The sequence below is a fragment of the Nyctereutes procyonoides genome, unplaced genomic scaffold (genome assembly GCF_905146905.1).
Source record: "Nyctereutes procyonoides isolate TBG_1078 unplaced genomic scaffold, NYPRO_anot_genome, whole genome shotgun sequence".
NCBI classification, from domain to species: Eukaryota; Metazoa; Chordata; class Mammalia; order Carnivora; family Canidae; genus Nyctereutes; species Nyctereutes procyonoides.
The window spans coordinates 4305384-4325363 of NW_026575037.1; the positions used below are offsets into that span (position 1 = coordinate 4305384).

General features: G+C 42.0%; 1 protein-coding gene across 1 annotated transcript in view; it reads left to right on the forward strand.

Moving 5' to 3' along the window:
• Positions 1–19980, forward strand: part of PAPPA2 (pappalysin 2) — a 272846-nt gene that overhangs the window by 183850 nt on the left and 69016 nt on the right. Inside the window, exons 15-17 of the mRNA XM_055319554.1 lie at positions 7171–7342; positions 10724–10901; positions 12066–12279. Coding sequence (XP_055175529.1) covers positions 7171–7342; positions 10724–10901; positions 12066–12279 — 564 coding nt within the window. The remainder of the gene's footprint in view (positions 1–7170; positions 7343–10723; positions 10902–12065; positions 12280–19980) is intronic.

A 19980-nucleotide genomic window follows, 5' to 3' on the forward strand; every position in this document is an offset into this window, starting at 1 on the left:
TTTGGCTGTGTGATGTAAATCTGTTTCTCTTTAGAAGGACAGGGGGCATTTGGATGGGACTTCTAGTGTTACAGCCAGGCGTGGTAAAAACTGTGCCCAGAATTAGAAATGAGTGAAGCAAATTACCCAGTACTGGGGCCACCAGAGTCCAGTCCTGAACTTACAAATAGGTCACATTCTAGGAAGAGATGGCCTTATCCCAAGGGGCTGACTTCAGGACAAAACCTTCGATAGAGGGAACCTCTACTTTCCCAGCATACAGGAATGGAAGAAGTCTGCTTCATGCAATCATTCATCATTTGTCTGTCATGAGGAAAGAAACAGAATTGCTACTGAGATTCCTCTGTTTCTCTCAGATGAGGATCTTCAGAGGAGAAGAACTTGAATGAATTTTCCCTTCCTGGTTGGCTGGATACTTCAGTAAAACCCCTCAAAGTACCAGCATTGTTTTGCCCAAGAAGGCTGATGGAAATATACTTGACATTTAGTCTGGTTCCTGTCCTATGACGCAAAGATGGAGCCAGAGTGAGGAGGAGGTAGAATGAGGAGCCAGAGTAGAGACCATATCTTTTTGTATTGGTTTAGAGAAACAGCAAAGCTCTCTAAAGATGGATGCTATTATTATTATTTGGTTTTGCTGTTGGTGGTGGCAAGATTAATGAGAATTCTGTTTCTTCCAGTCCACTCTACATTCTGTACATTCTACTTCCATCTGCTGCCAAATCCAGAGCATACATTCCTTCTTAGCCCACACCCTCTTATTTCAATAAGAATCAATAAAATGCAGTAGGGGAATGGCCAGAAATTTGATCCCCTTACTATTTAACCTTAAAAGAGCTGTTTCTGCAGAAACCACTGGGATTGCTATTTGGTCAATGGTGGCACTTCTTGAATAAATGGATTGCAATATTTTGTTTAACCAAGCAACTGAAGAGTTGGGATATTAAGCAAAAACTTACACTGGGCAAGAAAGATTGTGAGAAACTCTTTCTTGGGTTCTCTGCCACATCCTGCCTATTCATGGGTTTTCTGTACTCCCACCTCAATACCACCATCACCTCATCTAGGAAATTAAATATCATGTTAGAGCTGGAAGGGACCTTTAAGAGAACCTAGTTCAAACCCATCAATTTACAAATTTTCAGACAGAGGGCCAGAGTAGTTAAGAGACTTACCTAAGGTCATAGATGTAAGCAGGGACAAGCCAAGACCTGAACCCAGGTCACATTGGCCTTGATTGGCTACTTTCTCTATTACACCATGCTGTTTGTCAAAATGTGTGGTACAGATGCCAGACAGTTTCTCCTAAACTAACCTAGATTCCAGATATCAAATTGTGGTCAGCTTTTTCTGGCTGTTAAGGGAGGGTGGGATGTTGACTTGAGAAAAGTACATGAGCTGATGTCATCCTGATTTTGAGTTTGAGCCAAAGCTTAATTAAATGTTTCTTTGTTATATTGTAGTCTTAGTGTTCTGGAATATCCCATCATTTCTTTTGGGCTCATTTTTCTTATCTCTAAAATAAGTTTGAGTTGAATTATCTTTAAGGTCCATTTTACTTTTAACAAGCTATGGTTCCTCTAAGATCATTGTTAATGGTCACCCCTATCCCACCCCTTCCCCAGAATCCATGTTCAAGGAAATGTGATCTTTAGCATATAATCTTCCATCAGTCCTCACATGGGAGAAGCAGGGTTTCACTATGGATTCCCTTTTTCTTTTTAAGGTTTTATTTATTTATTTGTTTACTTAACACATGTGAGTGGGGGTGAGGAGAGGCAGAAGGAGAGAGAGAAAGAATCACAAGCAGACTCCATGCTGAGCATGGAGCCCAGCTCCGGGCTCAATGCAGGGTTCAGTGTGGGGCTTGATCTCATGACCCTGAGATTATGGCCTGCACCAGAATCAAGAGTTGGATGCTCAACTGACTCAGCTACTCAGATGCCCCTTCACTATGAATTCTGATTGCATTTGGAATAGTGTTATCGTCTCCTGAAATTCCTTCAGATAACTCAGACTCTCAGAGAATCCTTGGACCAAAGCTGTGGGGAAGCTGTGGACAGAACACCCAGGACTTCACCTATTTGTCAGAAACTACCCAGCTTCCCAAATGTAGACCTTGACTGGGAAGTAGGCCAATTTCCTTCTAGTGGCCTCAAGAAATGGAAGATGGAAAAGAGATGCCTGATTTGGTGTGCCCTGGGAGACAGCTCATGACAAGTTTGTTAGTGGGTTTGTCTGCTTCCTCTGCAGAGAATGATATCTGCTCTCTGGGGTCAACATTACCCTGTTCTTCACCAACCACTTTAAGGCAGAGGAAGGTTTTGGGAACTTACCTGTCAGTCTGTCTTCAAATATGGTTGTGGGCTCCTGGCAGTATAGGTTCTCTACATTTGTTAGTCATAATTTAAGAGACCCACACATAATGAATTTTCTTCAGTTCTCAGTGGTGGGGAGGAAATGGTAATATTGTCAAAGTGTTAAGAATGTCATCGTACCTGTGTTCTGTCTGTGGAGTATCAGAGGTTACTTTCCAGGGTTATCTTTTTTTGCCTTTACAATTTCTGCTCATTCACTGAGGTCAAGTCATACACAATGTTAAAACTGTCTCTGAAACAGCCATGAATTTATAATCAGTAATGCATGATTTCATTATTCTCTTTGCAGCTATAGTGAAAGCTCCTTCAGAACAGGAAAAATGTATACTTTTGATCTCTCATGACTTCTATGTGATAATATGACTTAATACATTGACATGTAGCAATGAGGCAATAGGGCCAGGTTATCCTTCTGGAATCGACCTTGTTATTTTATAGTCTTGGCCTATGGAATTTATTGACATATATTTCAGGTTATACATACCAGACCTTCACGGGTCTGGGTTTTGTTCCTGGCGAACACCAAACACTTTGAAACCTATAAAGTCACAGATGCTAAAATCCTACCACAAGCCTTCAAAATCAAAATCTCCAGGGGGCAAAGCCTGGGTATCTATATTTTTAAAAGCTGCTTAAGTGAGTTTAATATACAACCATGATTAAGAAAGCCTGTCTCATGAGGGTCATTCTTTTGTGGAACTGTGCCAGCAGAGGTTTTCCAAATATAGGTGTCACTTACAGACCCAACCAAAAAAGGACACACATACATCATTATGGTAGGATGGCATTAGGATTGTGCCTGGGTGCCCATGAGCAGGTTATGTACAAGAGGAAGAAAGCCTGGGGTGAACGTAATATTTTGTATAGAGATTCCTCATTGAAAGCATTTTTAAAAATCCTCCAACATAATGACCTTGGGGAGTGAGGACCAGAAGAGAGAGAGTAGAGGCTTGGCAGAGAATTGGAGAGACAACAAAGCTAGAATTATGGGTAGGTGGCCATCTACAGAGCGTGATTTTTAAGAGCCTGTAGACTTAAAATTCCATCATGAAAAACTTACTCCTTTGGTTTAAAATATTGTCCCTGTAACTCGGATGTGAATCACATCTGACTAGATCCATCATATCCTTACCTGAGAATACATTGTGATGGGGTGTGGGGAAAGATCTGGAAAAAGTGGGTGGAAGGCTGAGGAGCTGTTGCCAAAGGAGGAAACATACTAATCAGCACATCTTGCAGACAGTGGCACCTGGACAAACACTGACAATTTGATTCACTGTCATTTAAAAGAAAATTGCTTGAAGCTAAGACAGACTATGACATATTCTATATTTCCCTGTGACTGCCCTGCTGAGGTCAGGAGCTTCTGGGCTCTCCCTGGCCTATACTGCGAGCTCCTGAACTGAGAAGAAAACAAGAGAGCAGCCTCATCCCCCTGAGGAGGTGGCCTTGTGGTCTAGGCTGGCCGGAGAGTGAGGGCTCTGAGCCCCAGCCCAAGGATTTTCCTCTGACTCTCACTGTGTGGCCTCCAGCCAGTCTCCAAGCAGCTTCAGTTTCCTTGTATGTCAAACCAAGATAAATACCTAACTTCCCACCTCTCTGGGGCATTGTAAGACCTCACTGCTGCCGCTTTCATTACCATTTGTTTAAAGACTATAAGAAGAAAGCTTGTGAGAAGTTTTAAGACTGTTTTTACTATTAACATTATCATTCTGATAAGAGAGCTCCTGCAGCACTGGATAAGAGGAGAATGTTTGGAGAGGGGAAGAGAATGGAGGACATAGGGCACTCAGAAAAGCGAGGTTTGTGTTGGAAGAGAAGCACAAATGGGGGGTTGGGGTGCAGGAGAGAGAATTCCACAATTGGTACCAGATGCCATCAGAAGCTAATAACCTGACAAACACCGTCCTCATAAAACAAATTCCTTAAAAAGGAAGCAAATGGAAATGTAAGCTAGTGAAAGAATTTGCAGCAGCTGTCCTAAAACCATTTCTCACTTCATAAACAGGTCTGGGTTTGGTGCCTTTTTTTTTTTTTTTTTGCCTTGGTCTTATTTCATGCCACTTCCCCCTCTTCCACGCTACCCTGTCTCACTCTTCCTCCATTGCTGCCAATGCTGGAAGCACTTCTTTACACTGGTAGCCATAGCAACAGCAATTAATGGAACCCCATCTTGATGGAAGGAGGCTCATTCAGAGTATTTGTTCTGTGTCTTATCTTAGCACGTATTTGTCCTCAATGATGACATGGATTAATTAATTGGATGGAGTCACTGAAAAACAGCACATGCTATTTCACATTAATTTCTTGGCGACAAGCTGACATGAACCAGAACTGTTAATGATTATGTTTTCTAGTACTCTCTGCATAGCATGCTGAAGAAATAATATTTTTTGTGGACATCAAGAAATGCAGTGCCTATGAAACTTAGAGTTATTTAGGCATCATTAATGAGGTGTACTGATCTCATCTCATGAAGGATAGTCAGGTTTCAGATCCCTTATCCAGATAGGTTCAATAAAGACTCAAGAGACGATTCATTCCCTGTGTTACATACCCAATTATTAGCATTGGATTAGGAGAGTTTGTGTTGACAATTAACAGCCCCTACCCCGCAATTCATATATTCTTCCCTCCACCAGGCTCCATAGAATTAACCTGAGGCATTCCATACCATTGAAGGGAATAATCAGAATTAAAAGGAGTAAAAGAGTTTCTTTCATGCTACTCAATTCCAACACCTCTATCCTGTAGCTAAGCAGAGATGAAAGAATGAGAATGTCACTGACATATGACTTAAATCCTATGGGTACAAGATAACAGGCAGCAACTTCAGCATATTCAGGTCAAATCCATCCTTTCTAGATTAGTGCTTTTAAAATCAATTCTCAATCATTTCAAGGTGGTATGTGCATATTCAATGACATTTTATTTTTTGCTTTCTTGTATTGTCCAGCTTTTTAATGAAATCACTGCTAGCACAATACTAGTGCAACTAGGGCAAATAATGATGATGAGATTTACATTAGCCATTTTGGCTAATATTTAGCACCACTGGCAACATCATGAGCAAGAAAATATAAGAAAATATCTCATTGGTCTCCCCCACCAGATTATGATTTCCTTAAGGGCATGATACTTATTGTACCCCCAGTACTCACACCAATGCCTTGCTAAGAGTAAGTGCTCAGTAGATGTTTATTAGTGAATGAATGAGTAGAGCAAGATGGTTGAATCAATGGTTTGATGATAATATTTTTGTGTTTCAGATTCCCATCTGTCACTTTAGAATTAAATTACCCATTTTAATAGCCATCGACATACTTTGCTGTATAAGCAAATTTAATTCAGCAAACTTTATTGTGTTTACTACAGCAAGCTAAATGGTGAATGTAAAAGTGGTAAGAGCCTGTATTTGTCTTCAAGAAGTTCATAATCTAATTGGGTGTTTCAGCACTTAGGAGATACTCAGATACTAATTGCCTTATAGATCAAAGGGTGAATAAACTAAAGAACAAGCAGATGCACACATGACTATCATCTAGGATACAGTAATAGAAATGTTAGAAGGAAAATATTTTAAAAATTTCCCTGGGAGGCTCAAAGGAGGGAAATATCTTGAGGGGCTTCTTAGAGAAGAAAGGCCTTTTAGAAATCTCAACAAATTGAACAAAGGTATAGAAATGGGAAAACCAGAAAGAATGGATGGCTAACAGAAAACAAGTACTGAGGGTGGGACTTGGGCCATTTGCAGGGAAGCGGTAGAGGGAATTACCTCTGGAACAATAATAACGCTGCAGGATATGTACTGTTATTATCCTCTTCTTATGGGGGAAGGAGCTGAAACACTGTAGAGTGAGTAACTCAGCCAAATCACACAGGTAGTAAATGGTGGATCCAAGATTCAAAGTCAGACAGCATGGGGCTAGTGCCCTAATTTTTCATTTCTATGGTTTTGCCATGGGAAGAGGGTAATGCTCTTTTTACTCTGTTGCATCTTTGTTGTTGTTATGGTCTACACTGAGTCACCTTGAGCTTAGAAAGTTTAACTTTCTCTCCCGTTCCTTGATAATTAACCCTAGAGCTCCAGCAGCTCCTCCTTTGCTCAGATGATGTCCTGAAAGCATCTAGCTTTACTGTCCAAAGCATCAGGCACATGGCAGGGGTTTATTATATGCAAGTTTCCTCTTCTTGTCATGGGCTCAATTTCTCATTAGCCAGTGCTGATTTCCAGTGGTTTGTAGTGCTATGGTGACAGTTGTCAAAAATAGTTCCAGACCAACCAGTAAATAAATGTTGCTTTTTCTGCCGTCTCAGATACCCAGAGCCTTCAGCCGGGCCCTCTGGGATCAAACAACTAAAAGGTTGTTGCCTGACCCAGTCAGGCCCCCCCCTCCCCCAGCATTAACTCTTGACCTTGGTCTGCTCTGATTATTTGGGACCCAAAACTATTGGTTGTTAAACATTTCAAGGATTGCTCTCTGATCCAGCCATTTCTGATGCCATCCAGAGCTCTTGGGACATTCCCCACCTTGTCCTGTCACCATTTTGTTCTGAAAAAGCCGTGGAAAGTCAGTTAACCATTCACTACTTGTTAGCTGATATCCTTCCTGTTTATTTCATGTCACATGGTTCCAGGTGATATAGAAGGAAGTGATGGATTCAATGTAGGTTTTGGAGAAAAATAATTCTCTTTTGTTTAGGGGCACTTTACAGAGGAAGATGCCAAGTCCTTGCTGCTGCCTGCTGATCTGGAGTCAGTCTAAGATGCTTTTGTTTCTGTCATCCTCAGCTCTGTCCATCAACCCTGCGGGGAGCAGGGCAGCTGTGCGCCATTGCTGCTTGATCATGCGGATATGGTGAACTGTACCTCTGATGGCCCAGGTCACATGAAGTGTGCTATCACCTGTCAAAGGGGGTTTGCCCTTCAGGCCAGCAGTGGGCAGTACCTGAGGCCGGTGCAGGTGAGTTGGAAACCTGTGATCATTAAGACCAAGCTCCTGGGGAGGGAAGGTACTTATGCTCCTCTCCTGGCTGAATCAGGGAAGGGCAGGTATTTTTAAATCACTTGGAAGGAAAGATGAGGACTCCCACAGGTAAGGAGAGCATAGCTTCACAGAAACACAAGGTATATAAAAGCACATGCAGTTCCCATTAACTAGGGTTAATTAACGGTAGGTAGGGATGCTTATCTTCTTCTCCTCCTCCTTTCCCTATCAGAGATTATGATCCCGCCTTTGGCCTTCAAGATGAGAATGCCACGGTTTAGACTTGTCCACAATTTGTAAGCAAGATGGGTTGTGATTGCCTTGTCTGTGGCTCAGGTTTGACCCCCAGAAGAAGGCTGAAGAAAGAGTCAGATTTTCTTCCCTCTGTTACTGAGGTGGTGCTTCTTTCATGATTCTAGCTTTTGCCTAATTTTCCACATTTCTCCAAGCTACTGCAGCACCAGTACCAGCATTTGGAGGTAGTAGAATATATGAGTTAAGAGCATAGTTCAGGTGACAAACGTGGAATGAAATTTCGGCTCCACTATCTATTAGTTGTATAATTTTAGGTAAAAACAAGCAAAAGAAACTAACCTCCTTAAATGTTCTCCCATATTTGTGAAATAATGAGGACAGAAGTATTTATGTCACTGAATCATAATGTTGACTGATTGGAAATAACTTAAAAGCTTCTAGTAAATGGCACATAGCACTCCGTTGAGCTGCCATTACTATAAGCATGATAATGTATTCTCAACTAAAACTTCTGTTTTACATCTTTCCTTTAGAGAGCTTTCAATACTCTGTAGAGGACCTTTAAACTTGAAATCAACCATTAGAAAATGTGACCATAATATGAGACAGAGAAAGAATACATTAGGGAAGAGATAATGGTCCTTGAGGAGAGAACCAGAAAGACGTGGTATGATGAGGAAAGAATGTATGCATGCCTTATGGTCAGGTATCAGTGGTGCAAGAGATTGGAATCTTGCATTTTGTACTAACTGACTACTTAGCAAGTTATAGATTCATGAAAACATTTCACTTGCTTAGAGATGGTCTGAACTTAAAGACACAATTGTTGGTTTCAGGTGGTTTAGGTTCTGCATAGAGAGAAACTGTTTTGATATACCTGGAGACACCAACTCCTTGGTCTGTGATACTTTGATCAGAAAGGCAGAGTTCTTGTCACCTATCCTTCACCCAGCTTAACTCACATTAGAAAAGAGTTAGGAAGAATGAAAAAAAAATAGCGACTGAATACATTTGTGTGATAGGTAAAGAGGGGGAGGGAAGAAAAGACAGTGTTTGCAGTGCATTAAAATTAGGAGCACAGTCAAGACAAAATGGACAATACTTAATGAAGCCAGGAGAAAAATCAGGCAATATATGCAGAGCTGGAGACAGATTGTGGAGGCGATCGTTGTGGTTTGAGGCAGACTTCTACACTGTGATAAGTGTGTAAGGGCAGTCTGGGTTGAGAAGAGGAAGGTGCGAGCTCACCCTTTGCCAACCATCTGGTGGAGTTAGCAAACACAGCTCTCCAGTGGACTGCTTCTGTCACCCCAAGCTGGCCCCAATGAGGAAATTATACAATCCCGGCTTATGATCACAAGACAGTGGGGATATTTGCTTTTTGTTGACACAGGAACTGAAACTAAACAGAAAAATGTGTCTGGCTTTGACTTGGGTCCTTCTGGCAGACAGCAGGGAAACATTGGGAAGAGGGAGGAGTGGCTGGCCAGGAGTGGGTGTCAGGGGTGACAGGTGCTTTCACCAGTCATTTTACCTTTGGCTTCACTGCCACTGTGGTCTCATGGTGGGATGGCTGCTGAGCCTCAGAATCTCCCTGCACCCTTTTTGACCTGTGGTAGCACACTGGCTGGACTGATGGCTGTGCTCTTTCCCTAAGAACCTGTGAGCTTCCAGGTCTCTCCCTTTCTTTCTCCCTCCCTCTGGACACTTTCTTCCCCCCTTCCCATCTGCTGCTGGGAAGTCCTGCTCATCCTTCACAGGCCGGGGCTGGTGCCACTTTTTCTGTGAACCACCCTGCAGACACTTGCCTCCTGCTTGTGGAAGGGCAGCTCCTCCGCTAGCCCCTGCCCACCTGTCTCACAAAGCAAGCGCCGAGATACGACATTGCTGTCTCTTGCTACATTTTTATATTTTCTTTCTTCTTGGTCCTCATTTCTTACCTCTTTCCTTTTATCATTTACATTCTTTGTATTGTATTCTTGCAAATCATTACAGAAAGGAGTAGGCTGTGATAAATAACAATACAGTTCTGCATTTTCCTTCTTTATTTCCTCTCCCCCTCTTCCTCCTCCCTCTTTCTCCTTTCCATTCTTCTCCCTTCAGTTTTCTGAGCCATCATTTCCACCTGTGATTTGTTCTGCTGGTAGAGGCTAGCTCCTTGAGGGTGTGTTGTTTCTCCAAACCTAGACAGAACCTGGCTCTCCTGGGTGCTCGATAAATGTCTCTTTGTTTATTTAGTGATGAGGAATGTAGGGCTACTCCACAAAAATGCCAGGCTCAGGGAAATGGCTGGAATCTCACCAATTTAACCATGCGATTTGGAAGGTGCCTTGTATGCATTAATTCTCAGCTGCTCTTAGGTACCATGCACCATTCTCAGTGGAGGTAATTATGTTTAGTAGTGTTATCAGTTGGTTTATCATTAGGGTCCCAGCAGGAAACAGATAACATGCTCCAAAGTGGGAAGTTTGAGAAAATTTGATACAGGGACTGCTTGTGAAGGTGGAAGGAAGCAGGATACAGGGAAATTACAAGGAGATGGCACAGAATCCCAGGGTCAAGGGGTGACATCACCCACAGGCCTGAAGACTTGACTGCAGGGAGCAGTTAGGAGAACCCACAGGGAGAGAGTACCGGAGAAGGTGGAAAGGACAGCCTAAAGACGAAGCCAACCAGCAGTAACCTCCTGTGGAAGGAGTAAGAAGAATAAGTACCCTGACTGCCCTTTCCCTCCTGGCTTGGCGATCTCCAGCCAATGTGCCCTGGGTCCTGGATCCAAGCACAACCCCACAGAGGCACAGTGCATGGTGGGGAAAGGCATAGAATGGATCCAGGAGCACATGGGAGGCAGCCAAGAGTGGCCTGGAGGAGTGTCTCCCATTTCCTGATTCTCCTACACCAACAGGGGCGGTCAGCAGCAGTCTGCCCGGATGTTATGAGACCGTATATCGAGCCAATAGGGCATCAGGAGGCAAGCAAGGCAAAATCAAAATCTGTTTTGAAGGTTTGTACAAATAATCACCAGGACTCTTCCAAAGCCTAGAATCTGCTTTGATAAGCCTTTTCATGTGACCTTGATGGAGGAAAATTCTCTGTTTCTAGACAGAAATTCTGCTCACGTGTTCCTCTGGGCACTGGGACCGGGCTGTGAGCTGCATGCCCCTTGATTGTGGTGTTCCTGACTCATCTTTGGTGAACCATGCGACCTTCTCCTGCTCAGAGGGAACAGACTTTCTGAAACGCTGTTCAATCTCCTGTATCCCACCAGCCAAGCTTCAAGGTATTGTCAGCCAACCAGGAACTGAATGAGAAGCTCTCCTCAGCCCCTCTCTCTTTGGGGTACTTTAGGGATCTTTTCTTTACCCTTGTACTCTTCCCATTTGCTGTGCTGTGCCACCCTCTTCTGATAACATCACCAAAGTCCAAAAGGGTGCCGCCATTCTTTGTGCCAATGACATACATGCAAGGAGATACTTAGACTTCCCTGTTTTTGATTGTACGTCCTCTGGAATCCAGCAGCCTCACCTAACAGTTGCCTGATCATATTAATAATCAAGAAGCATTTTATCATGCACATTTTAAAAGGTGCTTTTAGTTCTATTTTATAGATGGGAACAGTTATGTGAGTTGTCACTGGCTATACTGCTAGTAAGAGATGAAAATAGGGTAGAGCCTGCTCTGACCCCACACCTTGCCTTTCACCTCTCCTCAGACTTTGGTGGGACTGTCAGTGACTCCGGAGGCTTGATACAAATGCAGCTTCCTGAGCCTAATGCTGACAGAGCCTGATTTTGTGGGGCTGAGGTGGGTTGGTGATGCAACTGGGGGACGTCCACGGACTGTGTTTGGAGGAACCATGAATAACACTGAGGCATATAGTGCGGTGTTTGAGTACAGAACTCCACATCACAACTGCCCAAGCTCAAACCCTGCATCTGCCCCTCAATAGCTCAGGCAGGTGCCTTGAACTCAATTTCCTCACCTGCAAAATAAGAGATAATGATGGAGTCTCTTGCAGTGACTTGCTTGAGATGTGAAGTTTACACAAGTATTGTAAAACACTTCGAACAGTGCCTGGAACATAAAAAGCACCATAAATGGGTTATCTATCATTATTACTATGCTTTCCATGACACTCTCACAACTATATTTTTATTATTTGTAGTTGGGAAGTGAAATAATGACTTTTTTGGTAGCTGATCTTTTATTCTGGTCAGGGACTAATTTATCTGACCCCAGTTCTATGTAAGACATCACAGTGGGTACTCAGTGGGTAGAAAGAGACAGGATGAGCACTGGACCTGAGATGTCAGAGAAGCTACTCAACAAAGAGTCGTGTGACTTCCTGAGAATGCCAGCAGCTTGACAGGTTTTTGTTCTTTTTGGCTATAAAGTTGATTTCTGGACTCTGCTCTGAGCATCCGTGCTTTTTTCCTGGGGTCAGGACGGAACCCATGGCTGACCTGTCTGGAAGATGGGCTCTGGTCTCTCCCCGAAGCCTACTGCAAGTTGGAGTGTGACGCTCCCCCTGTTATCCCGAATGCCGGCTTGCTCGTGCCTCACTGCCTCCAGGGCAACCACGACGTGGGCTCCGTGTGCAGATATGAATGCAAACCAGGCTACTACGCAGTGCCGAGTGCAGAGAATAAAGTCAGGAGGTGAGCAGGCTTGTTCCTGGATTTTTGCGCTTCTCTCTACCCTCATACTCTCATTTCTAAATCTCAGACTGTTACTTTGGAAATAATATTAAGACCTGGGTTGTCCACCACTTGTCTTGGTTTGTTTTTCTATATAATCTCTCTTCACCTGCATGGGTATATTCCCTAGTCACGAGGGCAGGTTGACCAGGTGTACTTTCTGGAAAGATTCTCCTTCCCATGGGAGATTCCAGGCCTAACCTAGGGGATTTTCAAAGAATCCCTGCTCTAATTATTGTTGTCTTTGAAAGTCTGTGTTGGAAGCTTCTCAGGGTATTGTCACGGGCGGAACATCCTCATCAGGACAGTTGGGAACTTAACAATTGTGGCTCTGGGAGAGACAGCCTGGGCTGGTCCCCAATCCAGCCATTTATTGCCTGTGCGATGCTGGGAAGGTTTCTTTCTCTGCCTCAGTCTTCTTATCTGTAGAACAACGATAATAATAATATCTACCTGATAGGGCTGGTGTGGGGACTAAATACATTAATGAATTAATACAATATAAGGTTTGGTCAATTTATTTTTAACACATAAAACATATTAGCCATTAACATTATGGTAGTTTCTCTGCTTTCTCCCTCCTGGACTTTCTGTGTGCACACTCCTGGACCCAGAAGCCAGGAGTGCCTTTCTTCTGATCAGAAAGAATAAAAGCTTTGCAGGATCATTTAAGAGAAAAGGCTTTGAAGAGAGTCATGCTGGGCTCCAAATCTCAGCCATCTCCCCTTTTTATCAGCTGAGTAACCTCAGGCAAGTTACTTAACTCTTTGGGTCTCAGTCTCCTTTGTAAGTTGAGGATAATGCCCACATCAGAGTGTTGAACTGAGAATGAGATGAGATAATGCACGTCCAACCCAGTGCCTGCCTTGTGCCAATTGCTCAATAAATGATTTCAGAAAAAGAAATTTTCTCAACAAACAAAAAGCTTTCAGGAAAAGAAATTCCTTGTAATCAGTAAATAGTAGCTATTCTTTCCCTATAGTAAATTATGTCAGTGTAGGAGAAAATCCAGTTCATTTCTTACCCAGGACTTAATTAAAAGCCTGATCGTTGTAGGTTGTTTTTTTTTAAAAGCTGGTTTTTGTTTTTGTTTTTTGAACTAACAAGACCTTAGCTATGCTGAGACATACAAGCTTTGCTTATAAGCGAGAATTCTCTAAGGGGACAGAAGAATATCAGCAAACTTGCCCTCTGGCTCGCATTTGCCCTTCACTCCGCCATCTTACTAGGAGTAGATGGAGTCTGACTTTGCCCAGAGCCTTCCACTCCAGAGAAAGCACAGGCTTCTATGTGGTAGGGGGGAGCAAGTTGGGCGAGGGCCAGGCTGATGAGAACATGAATAATACTGATGAAATATTCATAAGAGGCATCACTCTGGTTCAGTGGACTCTAGCAGGTATAGTCAACAGTTTTTGACAACTGAAAACACATTTGCATGTGATTTTCATAGGGTCTAGATCTATTTGCATAGGCATGCATTGACAGGCAGTGAGGACCCAGGCCATCTTAAGTGCGAATCGTAGCATAGCTCCTCTGAAGGTGGCTGTTGAGAGGGTGGCTTTTTCCCTCTCATTTCTTGCCTCCCTTTACACAGACCTGCAGCTGACTCAGGTGTCTGCAGAGCGGTGCAGAGAATAATTGAGGGGGAGAGAAAAGTCTCAGGAACCCGAAGAATTAAGGGTGGAAGGATTATTTCTAGCTCCCTTGGCCCATGACTGAGCTCTGTGTTGCGAATGAGGCATCCCCCCCCCAGAACTGTGGGCTTCCTCCCTTACCCTGGGCCTGTTTCCCCCACCAGGGCAGGGGCACACAGCAGCCATTTATTGGTACAGCTTTTCTGGTTGAGAAACTGGAAGCTTGCAACATCGGCATCAGTTTTGGCATAAACACTTACATTCACAAACACCATGCTGAGAAAAGATTAAATTATTTACCACACTGTGTAAACTGATTTAAATCTTAGTTTACACCTGTTTACATAGCAGGCGGTGGATTGGTAATCAGAAGTTTGTAAGTCAGGCACAAATCACTGTCACTTACCACTTCTGTTTACTCAACGGACTATGTCAGCCTTGTTCCTTGCTTGGTGGAAAAAGCCCAGAGCCATACAAATGGGGCTCTACACTTCTTCCTTGGATGTGCAAGCAGGAGAAGAAAAGATTGAGAAAAGCAGGCAGGGAGAGCAATCCAGACAGAGTGGGCACATGCTAATTTTATGAAGTTGTGCGAGTTGTGGAAAAAACCCACTTGATGGTCAGATTCACAGCTTGTTGTTTGCATGACTCTGAACAACAGACTCAATATCCATGTGTCTCAGTTTTTGCATCCATAATGTGAGGGGTAGAGTAATTTCTATCCAACAGTGTTGTTTGAAGACTGAAAGTAGGTAACGTCCTGAAAGCATTTTATCAGCTATGACGTTCAATGTAAGCACCAGGTATTCCTTTTTGTTCATTTCTTTTTAAAACAAGGCAACAACTACAAGAAAATCAGCCAAGTACCTTCCCTTCCTGCTCTTCTCAAGTCTATTGAACATTGTTTCAAGAGAAAAGAAAGACAAGTACTGGATCTGGCTTTTCTCTTGGGATTAACCCATTTAAGTTTTGTCCCATTCTGCTCAGAGGCTGCAAGGCGGGCATAGCCGCAATTGGCAAGTTCATCACCTTCATGCTGCTCTATGCCAGTCTGAGGAAACATGCATGAGGAGGACCTACACTCTGACCTCAGGGAGCACACAGCCTCCACACTCCCTCTCTCATGTGCTTTATTTTTCCATGAAGTATAGCAGAGAAGGAGACAGCTCCAAGAGAGGCACTTTCACATGGCTCCTGGATTCCTGGCCCCTTCTTCACAGGATTAGAAAGTAGCACTGCCCACACCGGATCTAGTTCCTGAGAATGGGAAATGCAATGGCTTAGGCCTGGGTCAGGGACTGTGACCTTAAAGTCATGACTGGAGTCAGCATCACTCAAGTCCAGTGGATTCTACAGAGAGAAATTGATAAGGAGGGTAAATGGATGTTGGGGAAGCAAAAAATCAATTAAAAATTAATCTCTATTATATAATACAGCTATACAATGGTACAGCCATATCATGAAATAGCCTGGTACTATCAAAGTGTTTGGAAGAACATTAAAGACAAGGGAAGACATTCACAATACAATGTCAAGCGTATAAAAGCAAGAAAATAATTGTTAAAAATGATACAATTTCTATTTTTCATATTAAAAGAGTATTTTTATCATTTTTATAGTAACTAGAAATGTTTATGATATTAGTAATTATTCTCTATAATCCTACCTAGAGATTATAATTACTAATATCATAAACATTTCTAGTTACTTTAAAAATGATAAAAAAAGCAGAAAAAGAAAAGATATTCTCTATAATCCTACTACCTAGAGATTATTATATCTTTTCTTTTTCTGCTTACTTATATTTGCTAAATTTTCTAGATTTTATGAGATAAATGGATAAACAGTTTAAAAACAAAATGAAGTGAGCTATTAAGAGTAGATTATAGCAATTTGTGGAGGCAGAGAGTAAAAAAAAAAAGGAAAACTAGGCAGATCTTCCAAAATAGGGAACCCAGAAGAGACTGGCACTCCAAGATGGCAAGAAGAAAGGTACATGAGCTTTCAACCCTGTGCCCAAAGCCTTCTATGTTTTGAGGACAAGCATGTCTTTATTCTTTTTTTTTTTTTTAAGATTGTATTTATTCATTCATAAGAGAGACACAGAGAGAGGCAGAGACATAGGCAGAGGGAGAAGCAGTCTCCCTGCCAGGGAGTCCAACGTGGGACTCAATCCCAGGACTCTGGGATCATGACTTGAGCTGAAGGCAGCCACCCAGGTGCCCCATGTCTTTAATCTTGAAGACCACTCCACACCTTTTTTCCTCCAGTCTCAACACCTCTTCCCAAACTTCCAGCTATCACCTCCGTCCCCAGAGTGAAGAGTCTGCCCACAGGTGTGCAAACTAATCTATACCCCAAACATGCACTCCTCCCTACCTGCTGTCTAAAATGAAGTTCACCACCTTTGCTGTGGATGCTCTCTCCCTTCTTGGGGATTTCTCTCAACCCATTTAACTTCTTTCCTACATCTGAGGCTTCTCCTTCCCTCTTGCCCAGTTACTTCTCTTTCATGGTGCTCGGGCTTCTCCCATAGTACAATTCAAACAAGCAGAGCCTTTTCTTGATCTCGTGCCCCCATCCCCAGCTACCACTCTATTTTTGTCTCTCCCTTTTACAATGAAACTTGTAAGAGTTGTTTGTACTTCCTATCTCTATCTTGCCATCTTTTCCCTCCTTCATAGTTTGACATTCATGTTTTTATTTCTGTCTCTTCACTAGAGCTGTGATTGCCATGGATCTTTCTGCTGCCAAATACAGTGACTCTTCTTGGTCCTCAGGTTACTTGAGAATATTTGGTTTATGTTGTGGTCACCATGAGAGATAGGATGGATCCTTCTGCCCATAATTTGGTGTGATGTTGAAACTGATGATACTACACATAGACCAACAGACTTTGAAAAGATGTATTACTCACATAATGAGGCCTTCTGGAAAGAGAAGGGGAGGATCCCAGGTTGATCTTTCAGTGGCCAGGGAAATCAGGGAAAGGAGAGGGCCTGGAGTTTTATGGTGCTTTGGGTGTGGGGCTTAGGGTTTCTGCAGGTGAACAGAACCTGTGTGGTTTGAACTTTCTGCTGAGGCCAAAAGAGGAAGCATACAGCTTTCTGATAGGCTTGCTCAGGTGTGAGAGATGCTGGAGCTTGAAAGCTGTCAACAAACATTAAAAATGGAGTTAGACTCTTTATTACAGCATAATTGGCTGCAATCTGCTTGAAACTTCTTCCTTTATTCTATTCTTTTTTCACTACCTGATTTTCCTCCTTCTTCTCTATCTCTTCTCAATTTTGTTTTCTAGCTTTACCCCCTCTGCCCATTTCTTCAATGTAGATGTTTCTCTGAGTTCACTTTTCTCTCTTGTTCTGCACACTTGTCTGGGATAAAGCTTATTTACCCTGTAGCCTCAACCATCATCCACATGCTGATGCTTCCTAAATCAGTATCTTCTACTCTAGTCTCTTCTAATAAGGACTATTAGAACAACTGCCTATGGATATAGCCACTGGGATATCCCATCTGCATTTTAAACTCTTACTATATAAAACAGAGCCTATTATAATCTCTTTCAAGTATTTTAAAAAACATTTTATCTATTTGAGAGAGAGTGAGAGAGAATACAGAGGGAGAGGGAGAAATAGACTCCTTGTTGAGCAGAGAGCCCGATGTGGGGCTCAATCCCAGGACCCCGAGACCATGACCTGAGCCAAAGGCAGATGCTTAACCAACTGAGCCACCCAGGTGCCCCGATTTCTTTCAAATCTTAACATCCTTCTGTGTTTCATGTGGTTGGTCAGGCCAAGAACCTGCACAAAACTTCAGTCTCCTTCACCCCCAGTCAAACCAGTCATCAACTTTTGTCAAGTATCATCTTACTGAGTTTCAGATATGCCCATTTCTCCACTTCTCTATAGCAGGCCACTATCCTTTTTCACTTCTGACCTGGTCTTTCTGACTAGTCTTTCTCCCTTTAATACATTCACTACTTTCAGCAAAAATGATCTTCAAAAAACAGAATTCCAATTATAGTTTTCCCCTACATAAAATTGAGTGGCAGCCATTTCACTAGGAAAGTAAAAACAAAAAAAAGCTTAAAATAGTTTTAACGTCTTATACAATCTAGCTGGATTTGCCTACTTCTACAGGTTTATTGCTTACTTTCTTCCCTGGGAGACCACTTCCTTCCAACTGTTCTTTTTCACTCCCTGATTTTCTCCCTTCTTCTCTAGGCTCTCATATACCATTGGATTTATTCTACTTCTTTATCTAAGCCAAGGCTAACATACCTCTGGGTCAGAGCTCTCCCCAGCAGTGACCTTTGCCTTAGCTGATTCTTACTCTCCTATTTTTAGCATAGATACGGTTTTATCTAGGAAGACTACCAAATCTCCCCAGTCTTTAAGAACTGTCCTTCCCAGGATTACACTGCACACAGAACTTCCCTGATAACATCATTTAGCTCACTGAGTAGAAATGGTCTGGTTATTTGTCTATGTTCTCTAACAGACCATGAATATTTGTTTAGCTTTGTGTGCCCAATGGCTACTACATTTATTGGTAGGTACTCAATAAATACTTTATGAATGAATGAAAATACATTTATTAGAAGGGCCTTAATAGAAATTTGATTTGAATTTGATACTAATAAATGGCGAAGGAAAGGGAGCAGTTTCTTATGAGGGAGTGGAGATCTCTGTTTTAAGGGCTTTAGAATGGAAGAACTCCAAGAATATATGTGTATGTTTTTCTTCTAGCAATTGTCTCGGTAACATGGAAGGAATCATCTTCTCCAAAGACTGTTTACTTTTATCTATTCAACACATATGTAAGCTTGATTAGCACAACTCTGTACAAGTTAATAGTACCACAAAAGGATTAGACCTCTCAACAAGCTCACCAGAACAACAGTTCTCATACCTGGTGCATATTAGTATCATTTGGGGAGATTTAAAACATCTTAATGTTCAGCTCATACCCTAAACCAATTACATGAGAATGTGCAAGTGGCATCCAGGCATTAGCGTTTTGCCAAGCTTCCCAAGTTGTTCCAATATACAGCCAAAATCAAGAAGCACAAGTTTAGGGAAACCTTTGTTTCTGTAAGAACAGTATCAGTCATGGGATTTTGACTTGTCTAAAAAATATCCAGAGTAATGTTTTCTTTTTTCAAAATTAGTATAACAGCACTTATGCACGCCAGATTTTTACATGTCTCTTTGAGGCTTATTTATATTTGGAGTTAATCAAAAAAATTACAAACAATTGTAACTCCAAAGAAATTGTAAAGTTTACATAGTATCATGAGTCCTTTCTTATTGATATTTTACAACATGTACACAGGCTCCTTTAAGCTATTTTCTTTTCCTCCCCCACAATTTATTTCCACATACACATCATTGTTTATCACTCCTCTCTTGTTTTATTAACTTGATGTCCCACAAAGCTAAAATAAGTGTGTTTGGCTTATATTTATCAAAAAGACCATATTATATTTTCCCCTTATCTTTCACTCCCACAATTACCTTTTTCTCATTAGGTGTTATCTTTATGTGCGAAGGTTAGGCTAACCTCATTAGGGCCCATAATTAATTTAACTTATAAATTATTCCAACCTTCTAAGTTTACTTAGACACCCTCTCCCTCTATAAGTCATGCGCCAAGATGCCATGTGAAGGGTGCTGTAGTAGTCAGATCTTTCTTAGAGAGATTATAAACAGCCGTACGTTCTGAGAGTCATTGTGGTATCAATTTTTCCAAAGAATACATATCTATTTAATTTCTATAAACACAAATGTAGGTAAAGATAGTAAAAAATAGACCTCACATTAAGACTATTTAGCGTTTAACAAATGTTTGATTGGTAAACCTCTTTAAGGGATTTTGTCTCTTCTGACTTGAGAGGAAGGCTTGGGATGGCTGTGGACTATACATGTGGACTTGACCCATCTCTACATGCAGAAAGATCATTTGGTATGACAGAGAGTTAAAAAGCATAAGGCCTTGGATCTGTTCTATTGAATTGATGATATAA